At 36.2% G+C, this 18,535-nt stretch overlaps 1 protein-coding gene across 3 annotated transcripts in view; it reads left to right on the top strand.

Annotated features, from left to right (window-relative positions):
- Nucleotides 1-18,535, top strand: part of TRPM7 (transient receptor potential cation channel subfamily M member 7) — a 123,719-nt gene that overhangs the window by 16,700 nt on the left and 88,484 nt on the right. For all 3 annotated transcript variants that reach the window (XM_040492677.1, XM_040492678.1, XM_040492676.1), the window contains exons 2-3: nt 5,848-5,927; nt 12,871-12,909. In XM_040492677.1, the coding sequence (XP_040348611.1) occupies nt 5,848-5,927; nt 12,871-12,909 (119 nt within the window). The remainder of the gene's footprint in view (nt 1-5,847; nt 5,928-12,870; nt 12,910-18,535) is intronic.

The raw sequence follows: 18,535 nt of genomic DNA, 5'->3' as shown, positions 1-18,535 counted from the left end.
GGGGGGGGGGGGGTGTGCCTGGGTGGCTCAGTCAGTTGAGCACGTGACTTCAGCTCAGGTCATGATCTCACAGTTTGTGAGTTCAAGTCCCACATGGAGCTCCACACTGACAGTATGGAGCCTGCTTGGGAATCTCTCTCCCTCTCTCACTGCCCCTCCCCCACTTTTTTTAATGTTCACTTATTTGGAGAGCGAGTGAGCGCTCATGTGTGAGTGGGAGAAGGGCAGAAGGAGAGAACCCTAAGCAGGCCCTGGGCTTATGCAGTACTTAACTTGGGACTTGATCTCACTACCATGACATCATGAACTGAGCCGAAATCAAGAGTCCATCGCTTAACACCCTGAGCCACCCAGGCGCCCCACCCCAATCTATTTTTATAAGAGGCCATGCCAAATGTAGCTATGGGATTATGAGAGTCTTTGGGGGGGTGGTGTCTTTATTTCTGATTGAGCCTAGAAAGACCCCTGCCCCCATGGGTTTGTACTCCTTTGATCTTCATTTGTTATACAAAGTAAATTGTAAACACCACTGTCAGGGATGCCTGGCTGGCTCAGTCAGAAACGCATGTGACTCTTGATCTGGAGTTTGTGAATTGGAGCCCCATGTTGGGTATAGAAATTACTAAAAACAAAGCAAAACACAGCAAAACAACCACTTTGTATTTGAAAACATATGGCTTGAGGTGTTTTATAAACTTGTAACTGTAATAGAAGATCATTGCTGGAATATTTTACCTCTAACTTATTCTGAATTTATTGTCTTTTAATAACTTTTTTCTTTATCTTCATGTTGGGTTTTCAGAATCTGCAAATCGTTTTTCATCAGTTTTGGGAAATTCTTATCATTTCTTTAAACATTGCCTTTGCCCATTCTTTCCCTTTTCTCCTTCTGGAACTCTGATTAAACATACATTTGTTCTCTTCATTCTGTTTTTATATGTTTCTTAACCCTCCCCTGCCTTTCAAGTAGCTTTATTGTGGTATAATGCACATACTCTAAAATTTGCCCTCTGTAAGTATACAAGTTTGATGGCTTTTAGTAAATTTAGTTTTATAACCACCACAATACAGTTTTAGCACACTTCTCTCCTCTCCCAAAGTTTCCTAGTATGTGTTTGCAGTTTATCACTCCTCTTACTCTTAGCCCCAGGCATTTACTAAACTTAACAGTTCCTATGTTTTTGTCTTTTTCTAGAAATTTCATGCAAATGCAGTTACATAATCTTATGTGCCTTTTTTCACTTAGTGTAATGTTTTTGAGGTGTAGCAATGTTGCATGTTATCCTTAGCTTGTCCCTCTTAATAAGTAGTATACTATTATATGGATATTTTATTTTGTTGCCTGTTACGAATATTGCTTCTGTGAACATTCAGATACAAGTCTGTGTGTGGACATGTTTTTCTTTTTCTTGGAAAGATACGTCAGAGTGGAATTGCTGGGTGATAGTAAGTTTATGTTTAAAATGACCAAACTTTCCCATATTATCTGTATCTGAATTATATTAATAAGTGAACAAGCAATAAGCGTATAGCAATAAGTACAATCACTAACCTGCCTTTTCTTTTTTTTACAAACCATTTCCAATTTGTCTAAGAGATGCAAACCTTATATATATTTTTAATGTTTATTTTTGAGAGGGGCAGGGGAGGTGCAGAGAGAGTAAGGGAGACACAGAGTCCAAAGCAGGCTCCAGACTCTGAGCTGTCAGCAGAGCCTGACGTGGGGCTCGAACTCACGAGCCGTGATCATGACCTGAGCCTGTCAGATGCTTAACCAGCTGAGCCACCCAGGCGCCCCTAAGAGATGCAGACTTTAAATAAGCAAATCACAATGTAATTTCAGCACTACTCCTGAATCCTGTGTTTCTTAATAATAGCATAAAGAAAATTTCATGAGTTTTAAGCAGCAGGTTAAGTTGGTTTTGGTAGAAGTTCAGCCTCACATCATCATATGTTAGAGTAGCACTACCAAATATTTTTTTTAAGTTACAAGCAGAAATTCCATGAAATGTCTTGTCTTTTCAGTTACATGTGCTCTGCCTTAGTTTCAGTGTATGGTTGTGGAGTGGGAGAAAGGTCTAGATTAGGAATAATATACTAGTAGTTTAAACTGACATGGTCAGATCTTTTGGTTCTCAGGACAGTGCTTTAAATGTGATCCTGGGGATGATGGCCCTATTACTCTGTAGTTCCATAAGACGGTGAGGGATGGTGTTGGAAATTGCATTTTTAAATAGTGTAAGCCTCACTGAGAAAGTGACATTTGCTCAAATACTTGAAGGAGGTGATAGAATCAAAGTAATGAAGCAGGATGCAGAGATGCAAAGCAGTAGGACCTTAAAGGCTATTGTAAGGACTTTGGCTTTTATAACACTCTTGAGTAAGACGTGAAGGCATTGGAGAGTCTTGAGAGAGAAGTGACATAATGACACATTTTTAAAAGATTATCTCTCTTGAGGAATAGACTGTAAAGTAGCAAGGGTGATAGAGTGATTTCTGGTAAGCCAGGCAAAAGGTGGTAATGGCTTGGATCAGAATAGTAGCAGTGAAGATGTGAGAAGTGGCTGGATTCTGGATGTGTTTTGAAGGCAACCTGACAGATTTTGCTCATGGGGTTTTATAGGGGAAGTAGATAAAGAGGAAATCAAGAATGTCACTGAGATTTTTGCCTTAAAAAATAGAACTGGAAGAATAGAGTTGCCATTTACTGAGATGGGGAAGACTAAGAAATAAGTGTTTCAATGAAAGGTGAGTTCAGTTTAGGCTGTCTTGTTTGTTTGTTTGTTTGTTTGTTTTGAGAGAGCATGCACACAGGGGAGGGCCAGAGACAGAGGTAGAGAGAGAATGCCCAGCAAGTTCCATGCTATCAGCACAGAGCCTGACACGGGGCTTGATCTCATGAACCATGAGATCATGACCTGAGCTGAAACCAAGAGACGGACACTTACCCAACTCAGCCACCCAGATACTGCATCTTAAGTTTGAGATGCCTCTTGGACATCAGAGTAAAGCTGTTGAGTAGGCAGTTGAATATATGAGCATGGAGTTTAGGGAAGGAGCTAGTGTAGAAATATAAATTTGGGAGTCATCTAGTTATTGATAATAAACTGGATGTGAGTGAATATAATTGGGAAAAAGAACTCCAAAGATTGGGGAGATAAAGGGAGGAATCAGCAAAGGAGGTGGAAGGAGTGAGCAGTGAAGAGAAGAAAACCAAACTAACTTATGAAGATGTTTTAAGTAGGTGAGAATGATCAGCTTTGTTAAATGCTGCTGATATATCAGTGAAGATGAGTCCTGAAAATTGATTTTTGGATTTAGAGAAAGAATGGTTGGCTTGAAAGTCTGACTGGAGTGCGGTTTAGAAAGCATGGGAGGAAAAGAAAAGAGGGAAAAACTTTTACCTGTGATCTGTACTGTAGGTGGAGGCAGAAATATGGAGTGTTAACTTGAGGAGAAGGTGGGGTCAAACAAAAGTTTGTTTTTGTTTTTTAAAATGAGTGTTGGTAGCATGTTGCATGTTGATGGGAATGAGTTAATAAAGGACAAAAAAAAAAATTAACTGGTAGAGAATGACCTTTACTTCGTGAGGTGTGTGGGACCTAGGATGCAAGAGGAGTGGTTGAACTTAAATAGAAGTAAACATAGTCACAGGAAGGAAAGCAGAATATATGGGCTCATTAGTGGCTAGATGTGATGGAAGTTGTACATGTTCTTGTTGCTTAAATTTGCTCAGTTAAATGGGAAGTGAGGTCATCTTTTGAGATTAAGAATGGGAAAGGAGGGTTAGAGGTTTGAGGAAAGAAGGAAATACTGTGAAATCATACAGGAGAATGAGAAAATGGACCAGAGAAATATTGTGCGATTATTGGGCATCATTAAGGAGCATTTGAGGTTTGTGGTCAGAGTTTTTTTTTTTTTTTAACGTTTATTTATTATTGAGAGACAGACACAGAGCATGAGCAGGGGAGGGGTAGAGAGAGGGGAAGACACAGAATCTGAAGTAGGCTCCGGGCTCTGAGCTGTCAGCACAGAGCCCAACGCGGGGCTCGAACTCATGAACTGTGAGATCATGACCTGAGCCGAAGTCAGTTGCCTAACCAACTGAGACACCCAGGTGCTCCTGTGGTCAGGGTTTTAAAGTGAAACTAGAGGTCATTGTTTTGTTTTTGTCTAGTTATATTATGGAATAGTTATGGAGTAGTTAGGGAATGGTGGAGGGATTATGCTAAGTGAGTTTTAGAATGTAAGATATTTTGCTGATTCAGTGCTCTTCTAGCGGTCATCCTGTGTTTTTTTATAACCAGGAGATTATGGTATAATTTGCTCCTACCTAAGTGAGTATATTTAAATAAAGAACCATTGACCTAGGAGATGGACATTTTGGATGGAGAGACAGAATTTTGGTACCAGAATTAGCATTGGGGGACAGACTAAGTTTTATCATTAGGGTACCTGAAGGATTTGAAAGGAACCTGCAAAACTTCACCCATCATAATTTTGTCTTATGTTTCTTCTCCTAGAGGTTTCCTTTTAGAACATGGGCTCTTCCTTTTTGGATTGTCCTGTTAATACTGATATATTACATGGAGGATGGAACCAATGGTCTTTAATCTATTATAATGTATAGAGTTTTGTCTGTCCCAGTACATAATGCCTCATCCTTTTGTAATCAGTCACCAGTAGCAGGATAAGGATCCAGAGTCTAAGAGTCTAAGGATCCAGGGAGAAGCCTAAGTAGTGATATAAAAAATTAATTAAAAAAAATCGGTTAGGGGTGTGTGGGTGGCTTAATTGGTCAAGCATCTGACTCTTGATTTAGGCTCAGGTCATGATCTCATGGTTTGTGGGATTGAGCCTCGCATCGGGCTCCATGCTGTATGTGGAGCCTGCTTAAGATACTCTCTTTCTTTCCCTCTGCCCCTCTCCCCCACTCATACTCCCTCTTTCTCCAAAATAAAATATCTTTTAAATTTTAAAAATTATTTCAAATTTTACAGTAATTGATGGAATTTTTTAATCTTCCACTGTGATCCTAAATTTGTCTTATTTTCCCTGTTAAATTTTCACTTTATATATTTTGAGACTATTGACTTGGTTATTCAGATTTAAGATTGTTACAGCAATCTGGTGAATCAGACATCTGTAATCATGTAATAACTTGCCCTATCTCTATTGAAGTTTAGTCTCTATTTTTCCTGATATTTTTCTTTTAGGATTTGTTTGATATCTTTTTCTGACGGTCACTTTTTTTTTTTTAATTTTTTTTTCAACGTTTATTTATTTTTGGGACAGAGAGAGACAGAGCATGAACGGGGGAGGGGCAGAGAGAGAGGGAGACACAGAATCGGAAACAGGCTCCAGGCCCTGAGCCATCAGCCCAGAGCCCGACGCGGGGCTCGGACTCACGGACTGTGAGATCGTGACCTGGCTGAAGTCGGACGCTTAACCGACTGTGCCACCCAGGCGCCCCTCTGACGGTCACTTTTAATTGGCTTTTAAATGATCCATTTCCCAGGATCATACTGCCCCCTCTTGAGGTTTTTGGCCCATAGTGGGAATCTCAAACTTGATTTTCCTCCTCGCATTATATGAAGCAATAGTATCTTCACAGCATGTTGATTTAGTAATCCAAATAACAATGGACTTGAATGGACTCATTCTGATATTTTAGGTATGCTATCTTCAGTAAGCCTTTACTATATACTTAACGGTAAATATTTAGTGGATTGGGAAAAAAATTAAATAGTATGGAATTATTTGTTTTTATGTGTTTATCATTACATTATTTTACTGTAGTATTGGTGGGTTAATTTATAAACCATCTTTTAAAACTTTTTGTTTCAGTCCCAGAAATCCTGGATAGAAAGCACTTTGACGAAGAGGGAATGTGTATATATTATACCAAGTTCCAAAGACCCTCACAGGTAAGCATACCTTTGTTTCTTGGGTTCTTCTAGAAATTTAGATGTAAATTATATTGGAGTTTATTTATTAAAAACCAAATTATTATTTTTAATGCTTATTTATTTTTGAGAGAGAGACAGCATGAGCAGGGGTGGGGCAGAGAGAGAGGGGGAGACACAGAATCAGAAGTAGGCCCCAGGCTCCAGGCTCTGAGCTGTCAGTACAGATAAAAGCCAAAATTAGTAAAATAGTTATAATTATTGTTAACTTTTGTGCATGCTGTTAATTATTTAAGATTGAGAGAAGGAGATATCCTTAGCACAATATCAGTATTCTGGAGTTCTTATTTTTTGTATTTTTGAGAGATAGAGAGGGGGCTAGTGAGCAAGGGGCAGAGGATCCCATGAGGGGCAGAGAGAGACACAGAGAACTGGGGCTCAGCCAAAGCGGGGCTCATGTTTTACCCAAAGCAGGGCTTGTGCTCACCCAGTGCAGGGCTCAAGCTCACCTGATGTGTGCAACTCTAACTCACAAACGATGAGATCCTGACCTGAGCTGAAGTCACATGTTTCACAACTGAGCCACACAGGCACCCTGGAGTTCTTAATGATGTTTACTTCTTCAGAGTATTCCCCCATCCCTATACTCCCACAGATCATACTAGTATGTTACAAAGATAGGGCAGTTAAGACTCATTTTTAACTGATTCACTGATAATGAGAACTTAAAAATGTGTAGGTATTTATTAAACATCTTTTGAGTACCCAACACTATGGTTCATGCTAAAGAAACCAATGCAAACCTAATAGTTGCTGTATTTATTTGCCAAAATGTGGATAGAACTCAGCATCTCCTAGAAAACCTGTTGTCAGAGGTTATAGGCATCTCTAATTGACTTTTTGGTCTTTAAAATGGTTTTGGTAATAGAAAAATTTTAAAGTAAAGGTGCTAGTTAAAATTCAAGAAAAAGTTGACCTATTGAGGTATTTACTGAAGTAACATTTTTCATAATTTTTTTTTTGAGGCATAAAAATAGAAAAAAGTTTGAAAGGGCAAATCAAAGATAGAGTTATTTCCTGTCATGCAGAGAGGTTCCTAGCATACAGAGAACCTCTCTTTACAGGCACTTAGGAAAAATTAGTTGAGAAAGAATTTTGAATCTTCTTACCTTTCTCATCTCCTGCCAAATCTTCTTCTCTGCTCAGTTAACTTCTCTGCAACTTTTACTTCCATTTGATATATGACTCTTATCAAAACATAGCCAAATTCAGAACTATAATAAATCAACCTAAAATTTATATGAAACCACAGAAGACCCTATATAGCCAAAGCAATCTTGAGAAAGAAGAACAAAGCTGAAGGTTAGCACAATCCCAGATTTCAAGATATACTACAAAACTATAGTAAGCAAAACAGTATGGTACTGGCACAAAAATAGAGGTTAATGGAATAGGATAGAGAGCCCGGAAATAACCCATGCTTATATGGTCAATTAATCTGTGAGAAAGATAGCAAAAATATACAGTGGGGAAAAAAGCCATTTCTTCATCAAATAGTGTTGAGAAAAATGGACAGCTACATGCAAAGAATAAAACTGGACTGCTTTCTTATACCATAAACAAAAATAAACTCAAAATGGATTAAAGACTTAAATGTGAGACCTGAAATCATTAAACTCCTAGAAGAAAATAAGCAAGTAATCTCTTGTATATATGCCTTAGCAACATTTTTATGGAAATGTCTCCTCAAGCAAGGGAAACAAAAGCAGTAATAAGCTATTAGGATTATACAAAAATGAAAGGCTTTTCCACATCAAAGGAAGCCATTAATAAAACAAAAGGCAACTTACTGAGTGGGAGAAGATATTTGCAAATGATATATCTGGTAAGAGGTTAGTGTCCTAAATGTATAAAGAACGTCTATAACTTAACAGCAAAAAAAAATGGTCTGATTAAAATTAGGCAGAAGACCCAAATAGACATTGTCCCAGAGAAGACATACAGATGGCCAACAGATACATGAAAAGATGCTCAACATCACTAATCATCAGGGAAATGAAAATCAAAGTCTCAATGGAAAGAAAAAAAAAAAAATCAATGAGCTATCCTCATCTCCTACTAGTCAGAATGGCTAGTATCAGAATGACAAAAAATAAAAAGTGGTGGCAAAGATGTGGAGAAAAGGGAACCATTTTGCACTATTTGTGGGAATGTAATTTGATACAGTGACCATGAAAGTGTGGTGGTCCTCAAAAATTAAAAATAGGAATACCATTTGATCAGGTATTCCACTACTTAGTACCCAAAGAAAACAAAAACACTGATTAAAAAAGATATATGCACTCCTGTATTTCTTGCAGCCTTATTTACAGTAGCCCAGCTGTGGAAGCATCATAAGTGTTCATCAATAGATAAATAAAGAAGATACTGTGTGGGTGTGTGGGTGTGTGGTGTGTGTATACACATACAGTGGAATATTACTTAGTCATAAAGAAGAATGGAATCTTGCTATTTGTAACAACATGGATGGACCTTGAGGGTATTATGCTAAGAGAAATAAGTAAGACAGAGAAAGACAAATACCATATGATTTTACTCATATATGGACTCTGAAAACCAGAACAGATAAAAATAGACTCATAAATACAGAGAACAAATTGGTAGTTTCCAGAGTAGATGGGGTGGAGGGTGAGGGGTGTGGTGGGGAGATGCATGAAATAAATGAATAAAATGAATTAAGTCACAGAGAGAAAAAAAAAGTACAGCATAAGGAGTATAGTCAGTAATATTATAATAATGGGACAATTTACTGTGGTATGCATCTTCAGTATAGTTGGTCACTATGTTGTATACCTGAAACTTATATAACAGTGGTATGTCAACTATACATCAATAATAAAACTTTTTGGAAAAATAGGGAAATGGGTAATTTTTTATTAACTGGTGTATTTTAAATTATAGCATCTGTCACTGTTATTGTTCATAGTGGGTATTTAGTAAATATTTGTTGAATGGAATTTCTAAACCTTCTGTTTGTTACATTTCATAAACCTGCTGTTTGAATTCAACATTTCTCTTTGACAGTGGGAAAACTCTATTTTGAATATATGTCTCTCTTAAACAAATATCTGTTAGAAGAGCCATGTACATGATAAATTTTGAAAACTTTTGAGAATCAGAAAGTTGGTTCAGTACTCAGAGTTTCAGTATGTCAAGGCAGTCATTATTAATAACATTTTGGTGCATTTACTTTTAATATTTCTTCAGTAGGTTTTGTTTTAAAATACTGCTACATTTAGTCTGTAAAATACGGTATATGCTCTTTAACAAAATGTTATAGTAGTATATTTTTTGATATTGCAGATATTTTATAAGAATGGTAATACTAATATTCTGTTAGTGTATATGCCATAATTCGCATACCTGTTCCACTGTTGGGCAGATTTGGGTGGTTTTCAATTCTTAGCCATTATAAAGTAAAATTAGGCCATAATGAAGACCTTAGAGGGTAAAACTTTTTTTGTATTTAAGGTTTTTTTTTTTTTTTTTAATTTCTTTTCTTACCACAAATCAGTCAGAATAAACAGGTTTTGTCAATTTTATTTTCCTTTAATTTTTTTAAATCTTTATTTATTTTTGAGAGAGAGACAGAGTGTGAGCAGGGGAGGAGCAGAGAGAGAGGGAGACACAGAATCCAAAGCAGGCTCCAGGTCCCAAGCTGTCAGCACAGAGCCCGAAGTGGGGCTTGAACTCACAAACCGTGAGATCATGACCTGAGCCAAAGTCGGACGCTCAACTGACTGAGCCACCCAGGCACCCCTGTATTTAAGGTTTTTTCCCCCTCTTAGGGTATGTAATGCCAAAAGACTTTCTAAAAGGATTAAAGCAATATATATTATTACCAGTAGTGACAAGAATGCTTACTTTATTAAATATTGATTAGAGTAACATTTTTCATTATCTTCAAGAAAGTGTTAAGTAGAAAATAGTGTATGTTTTAAATTTGCATTTATTTGATTTTTGAGAAAACATTTTCTATCTTTTTATATTCAATTTTTTGAAGGTTCTGTAAATGTCTTTTAGATAATTAAAACATTATTATTTTTTTCTTTTTTGAGAGAGAGAGAGTATATGCATATGTGCAGGGTAAGGGCAAAGAGAGAGGGGGAGAGAGAATCGCTGACACAGGGCTCTATTTTCATGACCATGAGATCACAACCTGTGCCGAAATCAAGAGTTGGATGCTTAACTGACTAAGCTACTCAGGCACCCCAAAACAGATCATCTTAATGTCTCTTTCAGTCATTATTTTTTGAATCAATTTGAATTTCTTTCTAATTATTATAGATGTTTTGTTACAATGTAATACTACATTTCTTAACCAGAGAGCAGAAGTGACATTTCCCAGGTCACATGACTAATAATTCATAAAGGTGGGATTAGAATTTAGATCTCCTTAGTTCAGTGTGTCATTTCAAAGTAAGACATTGTTCTTTCTTTGGGAGGAAATTATGTTTTTGATTTATTAAAAAAGTAGATTATATTATTAATATGGAGTTTATTTCCTATAAATTCATTAATTTCATTTTGCAGTAGAAACAATAAAAGTACTCATTAGGTGTTAAGTCTCATTTTGTTATTAAGTATCTTTGGCTTTAGCCATCCATATGAGGCATAATTTTCAAACAGTGATAGCTGGTCATTTCCTTCTATACTAGTTGAAATTTTGTTTAAGGTTTATTTATTTATTTATTTTTAATTTTTAATTTTTATTTTCGAGAGGCAGAGTGACAGAGCACGAACAGGGGAGGGCAGACAGAAAGGGAGACACAGAATCTGAAGTAGGCTTCAGGCTCCGAGCTTGTCCTTACAGAGCCTGATGCGGAGCTTGAACTCACAAACTGCGAGATCATGACCTGAGCCAAAGTCAGACGCTTAACCGACTGAGCCATCCAGGCACCCCTACACTAGTTGAGTTTTAAAATTAGTTTTTTTATGAATAGGTTTAATTAAAAAAATTTTTTTTTAATGTTGATTTTTGAGAGAGAGTGAGAGAGAGTGCAAGTGGGGGAGAGGCAGGCACAGAATCTGAAGCAGGCTCCAGATTCTGAGCTGTCAGCACAGAGCCTGAGATGGGCTCGAACCCATGAACAGTGAGATCATGACCTGAGCCAAAGTCAGATGCTTAACTTACTGAGCCACCCAGTTGTTCATATAAATAGGTTTAATACATGGGTTTATAAGATATCAAAATTTATAAGTGAAAGGCTCCTTTCTACCACTGTGCCTTAACTATAAGTTCCCTTTGCTAAAGAAAACCAATGTTACTAATTCTTGGAATACCTTTCAGAGATAGCCAGATACTGTCTTTGCATGGTCTTTGCATGTCCTAGCCGATGTGTATTTACTCCTTCCTCTCCCTTTTAATTACATACCATTTAACCCACTGTGTTTATTATCTTGGCAGTAACCACTTTTCTTAATTGTTTCATCCTTTTAAATTATATATCTGGATTATAATTTGTTTTAGTAGTCCCTTGTTAACGAACATTTTAGCTATTCTGTTTTTCTTTTTGCTATTAGAAAAAAAATGCTGTAATGAATGAACAACCTTGTATATTGCTACAAATATTTTTTAGCCTATACTTTTAGTATTGGTATTAGAATTTGAGGAGTTTACATTTTTTTCATTTTGATGGGTATTACCAAATTGCCCTCCATAGAGATTGTATCAGTTTATACTCCCACCAACATGAGTCTACATATCTCTGTTCTTTCCAAGATACTGTCTTAAAGGTTAAAAAATCTTTTCTAATCAAATACCTTTTCATATGTGTTTTTACTATGAAGTATCCATATATTTTCCTTTTTTATGTAGATTTGGTGAAACTTTATATAGTAGGGAAACTAACCTTTTGCCTGCAATTATTTTTTCTCAGTTTCTTTTTAGACTTTATGAGTGACATATTTTTGCCACATAACACAGTGTATTTTTATGTAGTTAAATCTATCAGTCTTTTTCTCTTATAGTTTCTGGTTTTTGTCACAACTAATTGTATTTAAAATAATGGAAGCTATTTTAAATATTAGGAGGGTGAGGCGTTGGGTAAAATAGGTGAAGGGAAGTAAGAGGTACAAACTTAAGTTGTAAAATAAATAATGAGAGGAAAGTACAGCATAAGGAATATAGTTAATAATACTATAACATTGTATGGTGGCAGATAGTGACTGTACTTATCTTGGTGAGCACTGACTAATGTATAGAATTGTTGAATCACTATGTTGTATATCTGAAACTAACATTGTATGTCAGCTACAATTTAAAAAATGTGGAGGGACGCGTGGGTGGCTCAGTCAGTTGAGCATCTGAGTCTTGATTTCAGTTCGGGTCCTGATCCCAGGGTTGTGGGATTGAGTCCTGCATTGGGCTCCACGCTGAGGGTGGAGCCTGCTTAAGATTCTCTCTCTCTCCCCCTCTCTGACTCTCTCCCCCACTGGTGCTTTCTCTCTTTCTAAAATTAAAAAAAAAAAGTGGAAACTATGTGAGTTAAAAAAATAGTTATTTGAATATATATATCAAGGTATAAATGACCTATGATATGTACTGAAAAATTAAACTAAGTATGTAATTTTGCTTTGTTTTGTACTATTACATAGATTGTATATAGTTTAAACTATTTTTTTGGGGGGCGCCTGGGTGGCGCAGTCGGTTAAGCGTCCGACTTCAGCCAGGTCACGATCTCGCGGTCCGTGAGTTCGAGCCCTGCGTCGGGCTCTGGGCTGATGGCTCAGAGCCTGGAGCCTGTTGCCGATTCTGTGTCTCCCTCTCTCTCTGCCCCTCCCCCGTTCATGCTCTGTCTCTCTGTGTCCCAAAAATAAATAAACGTTGAAAAACAAAACAAAACAAAACAAAACTATTTTTTTTTTAACTTTTAAGAAATAAATAATTTACCTTGTTTTATAGATGCCTTCCAGGATGTCAAATTTGTCAGCAACTTGTCAGGTAAGTTTAATAACATAACTCTGTTGAACAAATTTTGAAAAATAAATCTATTAAAAGGATCAGTTAGAATAAAAAGGTATAAAACTCACAGGTTACTATGTTTGAGAGTTACTTTACTCAGAGTTGGGAGAAAAAGGATAGGGTGTGAAACTCCAATGAAACTACATGAGCAGAGTTCTAAAGCTGGATGTGAATTAGTTGGGTAAAGATTGAGCAAAAGTGATTTAGGCAGAGAGAATAGGATGTGGAAAAGCCTGACAGTGAAAGAGATTATGGTTCTGTCAGGAAACTGCAGAATGTAATATGGATATTGGAAAGATGTGAGCTGGAGAAATAAGTAGGGACCAGATCATTTAAACTATATACTGTGACACATAGTTTTGATTTTGTTTTCTTCTTTTTTTTCTTCTTTGGTAAAAGCAGTTGGCATTTTGAGGAGATTATTGGGAGAAAAAAGTAGTTTGGAAAGTTTTGGAGTAATTTTGGAATAAATCAGAGCTTGAATTAATATAGTGGCTATGATGATGAAGAGAGGTAGACATATTTGAAGGGATGAATGAGATAAGTTCAATAGGATTTGATGAATGTGTAGAGAAAGGAAGATTTGAAGATAGTACCTAAATTTCTAACTTATCTAAGTAAATAGTAATCTTGTTCATTAAGATCTGATGAAGGGTTAGAAGAGTAATAATAGAAGGTCTCTGGTAGGTAGGCTAGGAAGAAAAGTACACAGTGAGTTCATTTTAGATATACTGAGTTGTTTTACCATTTCCAGTCTTGTACATTCCTTCCTTTATATGTGAGGTTCCATCTGGTATCTTTCCACTCAGACTGAGGAGCTTCCTTTAGTGTTTGATATAATGCAGGTTTATCTGAAAATGTATTTTCTGGTTTATCTGAAATGTATTTTCATATTTTTCAGGTTTTTTTTTTTTAACTCATTTTTGAAGGATATTTTCTCTAGATGTAGAATGCTGAGTTGACCGTTTTCCCATTCCAGCACTTTAAAGATAACGTTATTTTGTCTTCTGGCTTTTGTTTTTGGTGAGACGTCAGTTGTCACTAGTGTAGTTATTCTGTATGTAATGCCATCTTTTTTCCCTCTGCTAGTTTAAAGATTTTTTTTCTGTATCTTTAGTTTCCAGCAGCAGGTATACAATGTGCCTAAGAGTGGTTCTCTTTGTATATACTCTGCAGTAATATTTGCAAGTTCATATCTATCACTGGATTGGGAAGTTTTTAGTCATTGTTTCTTAAAATATTTTTCTGCCCCATTCTCTCTTTCTTCCCTCTGAGACTCCAGTTATACCTTTGTTAGATTGTATGATATTTTCCATGGGTTACTGAGGCCCTGCTTTTTTTTTTTTGTAATTAAAATTCATAATTAAAATTATGCTGATTAAAGTAGAATGTTTGTATTGATATGTCTTAAGATTCACTAATCTTTTTTTTCTTTGACTACTATAGCTTTGTATATTTTGTTTCACTAATTATTTCTGCAGTCACCAATAATGCTGTTTGGCCCATCCAGTGAACTTTTTGTGCATTATATTTTTCAGTTCTAAAATTTTTGATTCTTTATTACAGTTTCTAAGTCACTACTGAGATGCCCTGTCTGTATCCTTGTTATCACATCATCTTCTATTTATAGAAGTCTTTGAACATATTTATAACATCTGCATTAAAATTTTTTTTTACTAATTCCAACATCAGGTGTCATTTAGGGTCTGTTTCTGTTGAATTATTGAATTTACTTTTTTCTTGATTACAAGTCACTTTTTTTGCTTTTTAATATATATAGTAATTTTTTATTATATGCTCTGTGTTTGCATGATCCACCTCAGGAGTTCTGGGCTATGTTGTCTTCCTTTGAAGAATTTGAATTTTGTTCTGACAGGTGATTAAATTATTGGCAGATTATTTTGTCCTATCAGGCTTGATTTTATTCTTTGTTAGGGCAATTCTATTTTTATTTTGAACTTAGTCTTAGAATGTGGACTGTACTCCTAAGGTATAACCTTTTTAGGATCTCAGCAGGATGCCCAGTATGCCCAGTATGGCTTTTCACTCTGAGCTAAAACTGCAGTGTTTCCTAGCTCTTTATGATTCCATTCTCAGACCCACAGCAAGTGATTTCTGCTAGGTGTCAAAGTCTTGACTAACACAGATCCAGCTCAGTGTATGGCCAAGAACCCATGGTGACTCCTCATGCAAGTTTCTTTTCTCCCTCTTTATAGTTCTCTCTTCTCTTGTACCCTGCTACAAATTCTAGCGCTGTTTCAGCAGTCTGGAATTCTGTTTGTTGCTTCCTTCCTCAGCTCTTGACACTGCCATTTTTTACCTGGGAATTATCTCAGTGCATAATGGTTGAGAAACTGCCCCAGTGTGGTGCATTTTTGGGACTCACCTCATATATTTTTCTTCATGTCAGGGATTGAAGTCTCAGTACCTCTTGTTCAGTAGTTAAAAACAGTTATCTCATATATTTTGTCTACTTTTGTCAAGTGTCCCCAGGATGACCTTGAGGTTTGGTGATTAGCTAGAAGGACTCACAGGACTCAGGATGTAGTGAGTAGTACTCATGGCCAATGCTTAGTAAGTATGAGGATATCTGTGTTGAAGAAGTTGTCTCTTTTCTTAGTTTGCTGAAAACGTTTCTAGTGAATAGATGTTGAATTTTGTTGGTCTTTTTGTTTCATTGGTTTTTCTTTTCATATTTCATTATGTTCTCTTTATTATTTCTTCCTATCTGCTTACTTTGGGTTTAATTTGCCCTTTTTAGTTTTTTAAGGTGGAAGTTTAGATTAGTATTGCTTGCAGATCTTGTTTTCTAATTTATATATTACAAATTTGTATCCTATATATTTTATAGTGCAAAGTATGCATATAAATACACTAGCTTTTATACTAAACACTGTACAGTTAGATCCCGCATATTTTGATATTATTTCTATTTTCATTTTTTCAAATATTTTCTAGTTTCTTTGTGACTTTCTTTGATCCATGAGTTAATAAAAAGTGTGTCATTTAATTTCCAAAAACTTGAGGATTTTCCCAGTATGTTTCTTTTATTGGTTTCTAGTTTAATTTCACTGTAGTCTGAGAACATACTTTATATGATTTCCATCCTTATTTTAATTTATTGAGACTTATTTTGTGGCCCAGAATATGGTTAATCTTGGTGAATACTTCCTGTGCGCTCAAGTAGAGTTTTTATTCTTTTGCTGGTGGAGTGTTCTGTAAATGTCTATTCAGTCACTTTGGTTGGCTGATAGTTTTGTTCCAGTCTTACAGGATTCTGATTTGATAAGGAGTTTTGTTTTTTTTTCCTTTTATTACTTTAAAGATGCTTTGCAAACAAGTTGGGGTACCTGGCTGGCTCACTTGGAACAGCATGCGACTCTTAATCTTGGGGTTGTGAATTTGAACCCCACGTTGGGTTTAGAGATTACGTAAATAAAACTTAAAAAAAAAAGTAAGATGCTATACCACAGTGACTGTGGATTGCATGATTTTTTTATAGGATGTCTGCTGTCATAATTAGCTTTGTTCTTTGGCATATATTGTGACACTTGTACTCTGCTACTTTTCTTTCTTTCTTTTTTTTTTTTTTTGCTACTTTTCTACTTTTAAGATTTTCTCTATCACTGGCTTTCAGCAGTGCTCTAGTGTGATTTCTTTAAGCTTGTTTTCCTTAGTTGTTATTGAACTGCTCAAATTTGTCTTTCAAATAGTTTTCAGATTTTTGCCCAGTGTTTTCAAATTTTTATTTCCACTCCCTCATTTCTGGGCCTTGGATTATGTGTGTGTGTTGAGATACTTAATATTGTTCCACAGATTGCTAATGTTCTATTCCTTTTGTTCCCCTCCAGTCTTTTCTGTCATTGTTTCAGTTTGGATAGAGTCTTTTGCTATTTTTTCAAGTTTACGGGTTTTCTTTCTTTGCGGTGTCTTATATGTTATAAATCTTACCCAATGGCATTTTCATTTCAGATATTATTTTTATTTTATTATTTATTAATTAGTTTATTTAATTTTTTAATTTACATCTAAGTTAGCATATAGTGCAACAGTGATTTCAGGAATAGATTCCTTAATGCCCTTTACCCATTTAGCGCTCCTGCCCTCCCACAACCCCTCCAGCAACATTCTGTTTGTTCTCTATGTTTAAGAGTCTCTTATGTTTTGTCCTCCTCCCTGTTTTTAATATTATTTTTGCTTCCCTTCCCTTATGTTCATCTGTTTTGTATCTTAAATTCCTCATATGCCTGAAGTCATATGATATTTGTCTTTCTCTGACTAATTTCGCTTAGCATAATACCCTCCAGTTCCATCCATGTAGTTGCAAGATTTCATTCTTTTTGATTGCTCCATTGTATATATATATACCATATCTTTATCCATTCATCTGTTGATGGGCATTTGGGCTCTTTCCATACTTTGGCCATTGTTGATAGTACTGCTATAAACTTTGGGGTGCATGTTTTCCTTTGAAACAGCACACCTGTATCCCTTGGATAAATACCTAGTAGTGCAATTGCCAGGTTGTAGTGTAGTTCTATTTTTTAGTTTTTTGAGGAACCTCCATACTGTTTTCCAGAGTGACTGCACCAGTTTGCATTCCCACCAGCAGTGCAAAAGAGATCCTCTTTTTCCGCATCCTTGCCAACATCTGTTGTTGCCTGAATTGTTAATGTTAGCCATTCGGACAGGTGTGAGGTGGTGTCCCATTGTGGTTTTGATTTGTATTTCCCTGATGATGAGTGATGTTGAGCATTTTCATGTGTCGGTTGGCCATCTGGATGTCTTCTTTGGAGAAGATATTCATGTCTTTTGCCCATTTCTTCAGTGGATTATTTGTTTTTTTGGGGGTGTTGAGTTTGAGAAGTTCTTTATAGATTTTGGATACTAACCCTTTATCTGATAGGTCACTTGCAAGTATCTTCTCTCATTCCGTCAGTTGCCTTTTAGTTTTGCTGATTGTTTCCTTCGCTGTATAGAAGCTTTTTATTTTGATGAGGTCCCAGTAGTTCATTTTTGCCCCCGGAGATGTGTAGCATAAGAAGTTGCTGTGACTGAGGTCAAAGAGGTTTTTGCCTGCTTTCTCCTCTTGGATTTTGATGGCTTCCTGTCTTACATTTAGGTCTTTCATCCATCCATTTTAAGTGGTCCAGGTTCATTTTTCTGCATGTCGCTGTCCAGTTTTCCTAGAACCATTTGCTGAAGAGACTGTCTCTATTCCGTTGGGTGTTCTTTTTCTGCTTTCTCAAAGATTAGTTGGCCATACTTTTGTGGGTCCATTTCTGAGTTCTCTGTTGTGTTCCATTGATCTGAGTGTCTGTTTATGTGCCAATACCATACTGTCTTGATGATTACAGCTTTGTAATACATCTTGAAGTCTGGCACTGTGATACCTCCAGCTTTGGTTTTCTTTTTCAAGATTGCTTTGGCTGTTCGGGGTCTTTTCTGGTTCCATGCAAACTTTCGGATTGTTTGTTCTAGCTCTGTGAAGAATGGTGGTGTTATTTTGTTAGGGATTGCTCAGATATTATTTTTAGATGTTATAGTTGCATGTTTTGTTTAATTTAATTTAATTTAATTTAATTTAATTTAATTTAATTTAATT

Source organism: Herpailurus yagouaroundi, unplaced genomic scaffold (assembly GCF_014898765.1).
Source record: "Herpailurus yagouaroundi ecotype Mexico unplaced genomic scaffold, PumYag 184, whole genome shotgun sequence".
Classification (NCBI taxonomy): domain Eukaryota; kingdom Metazoa; phylum Chordata; class Mammalia; order Carnivora; family Felidae; genus Herpailurus; species Herpailurus yagouaroundi.
This window is presented reverse-complemented; position numbering and strand designations above follow the sequence as displayed.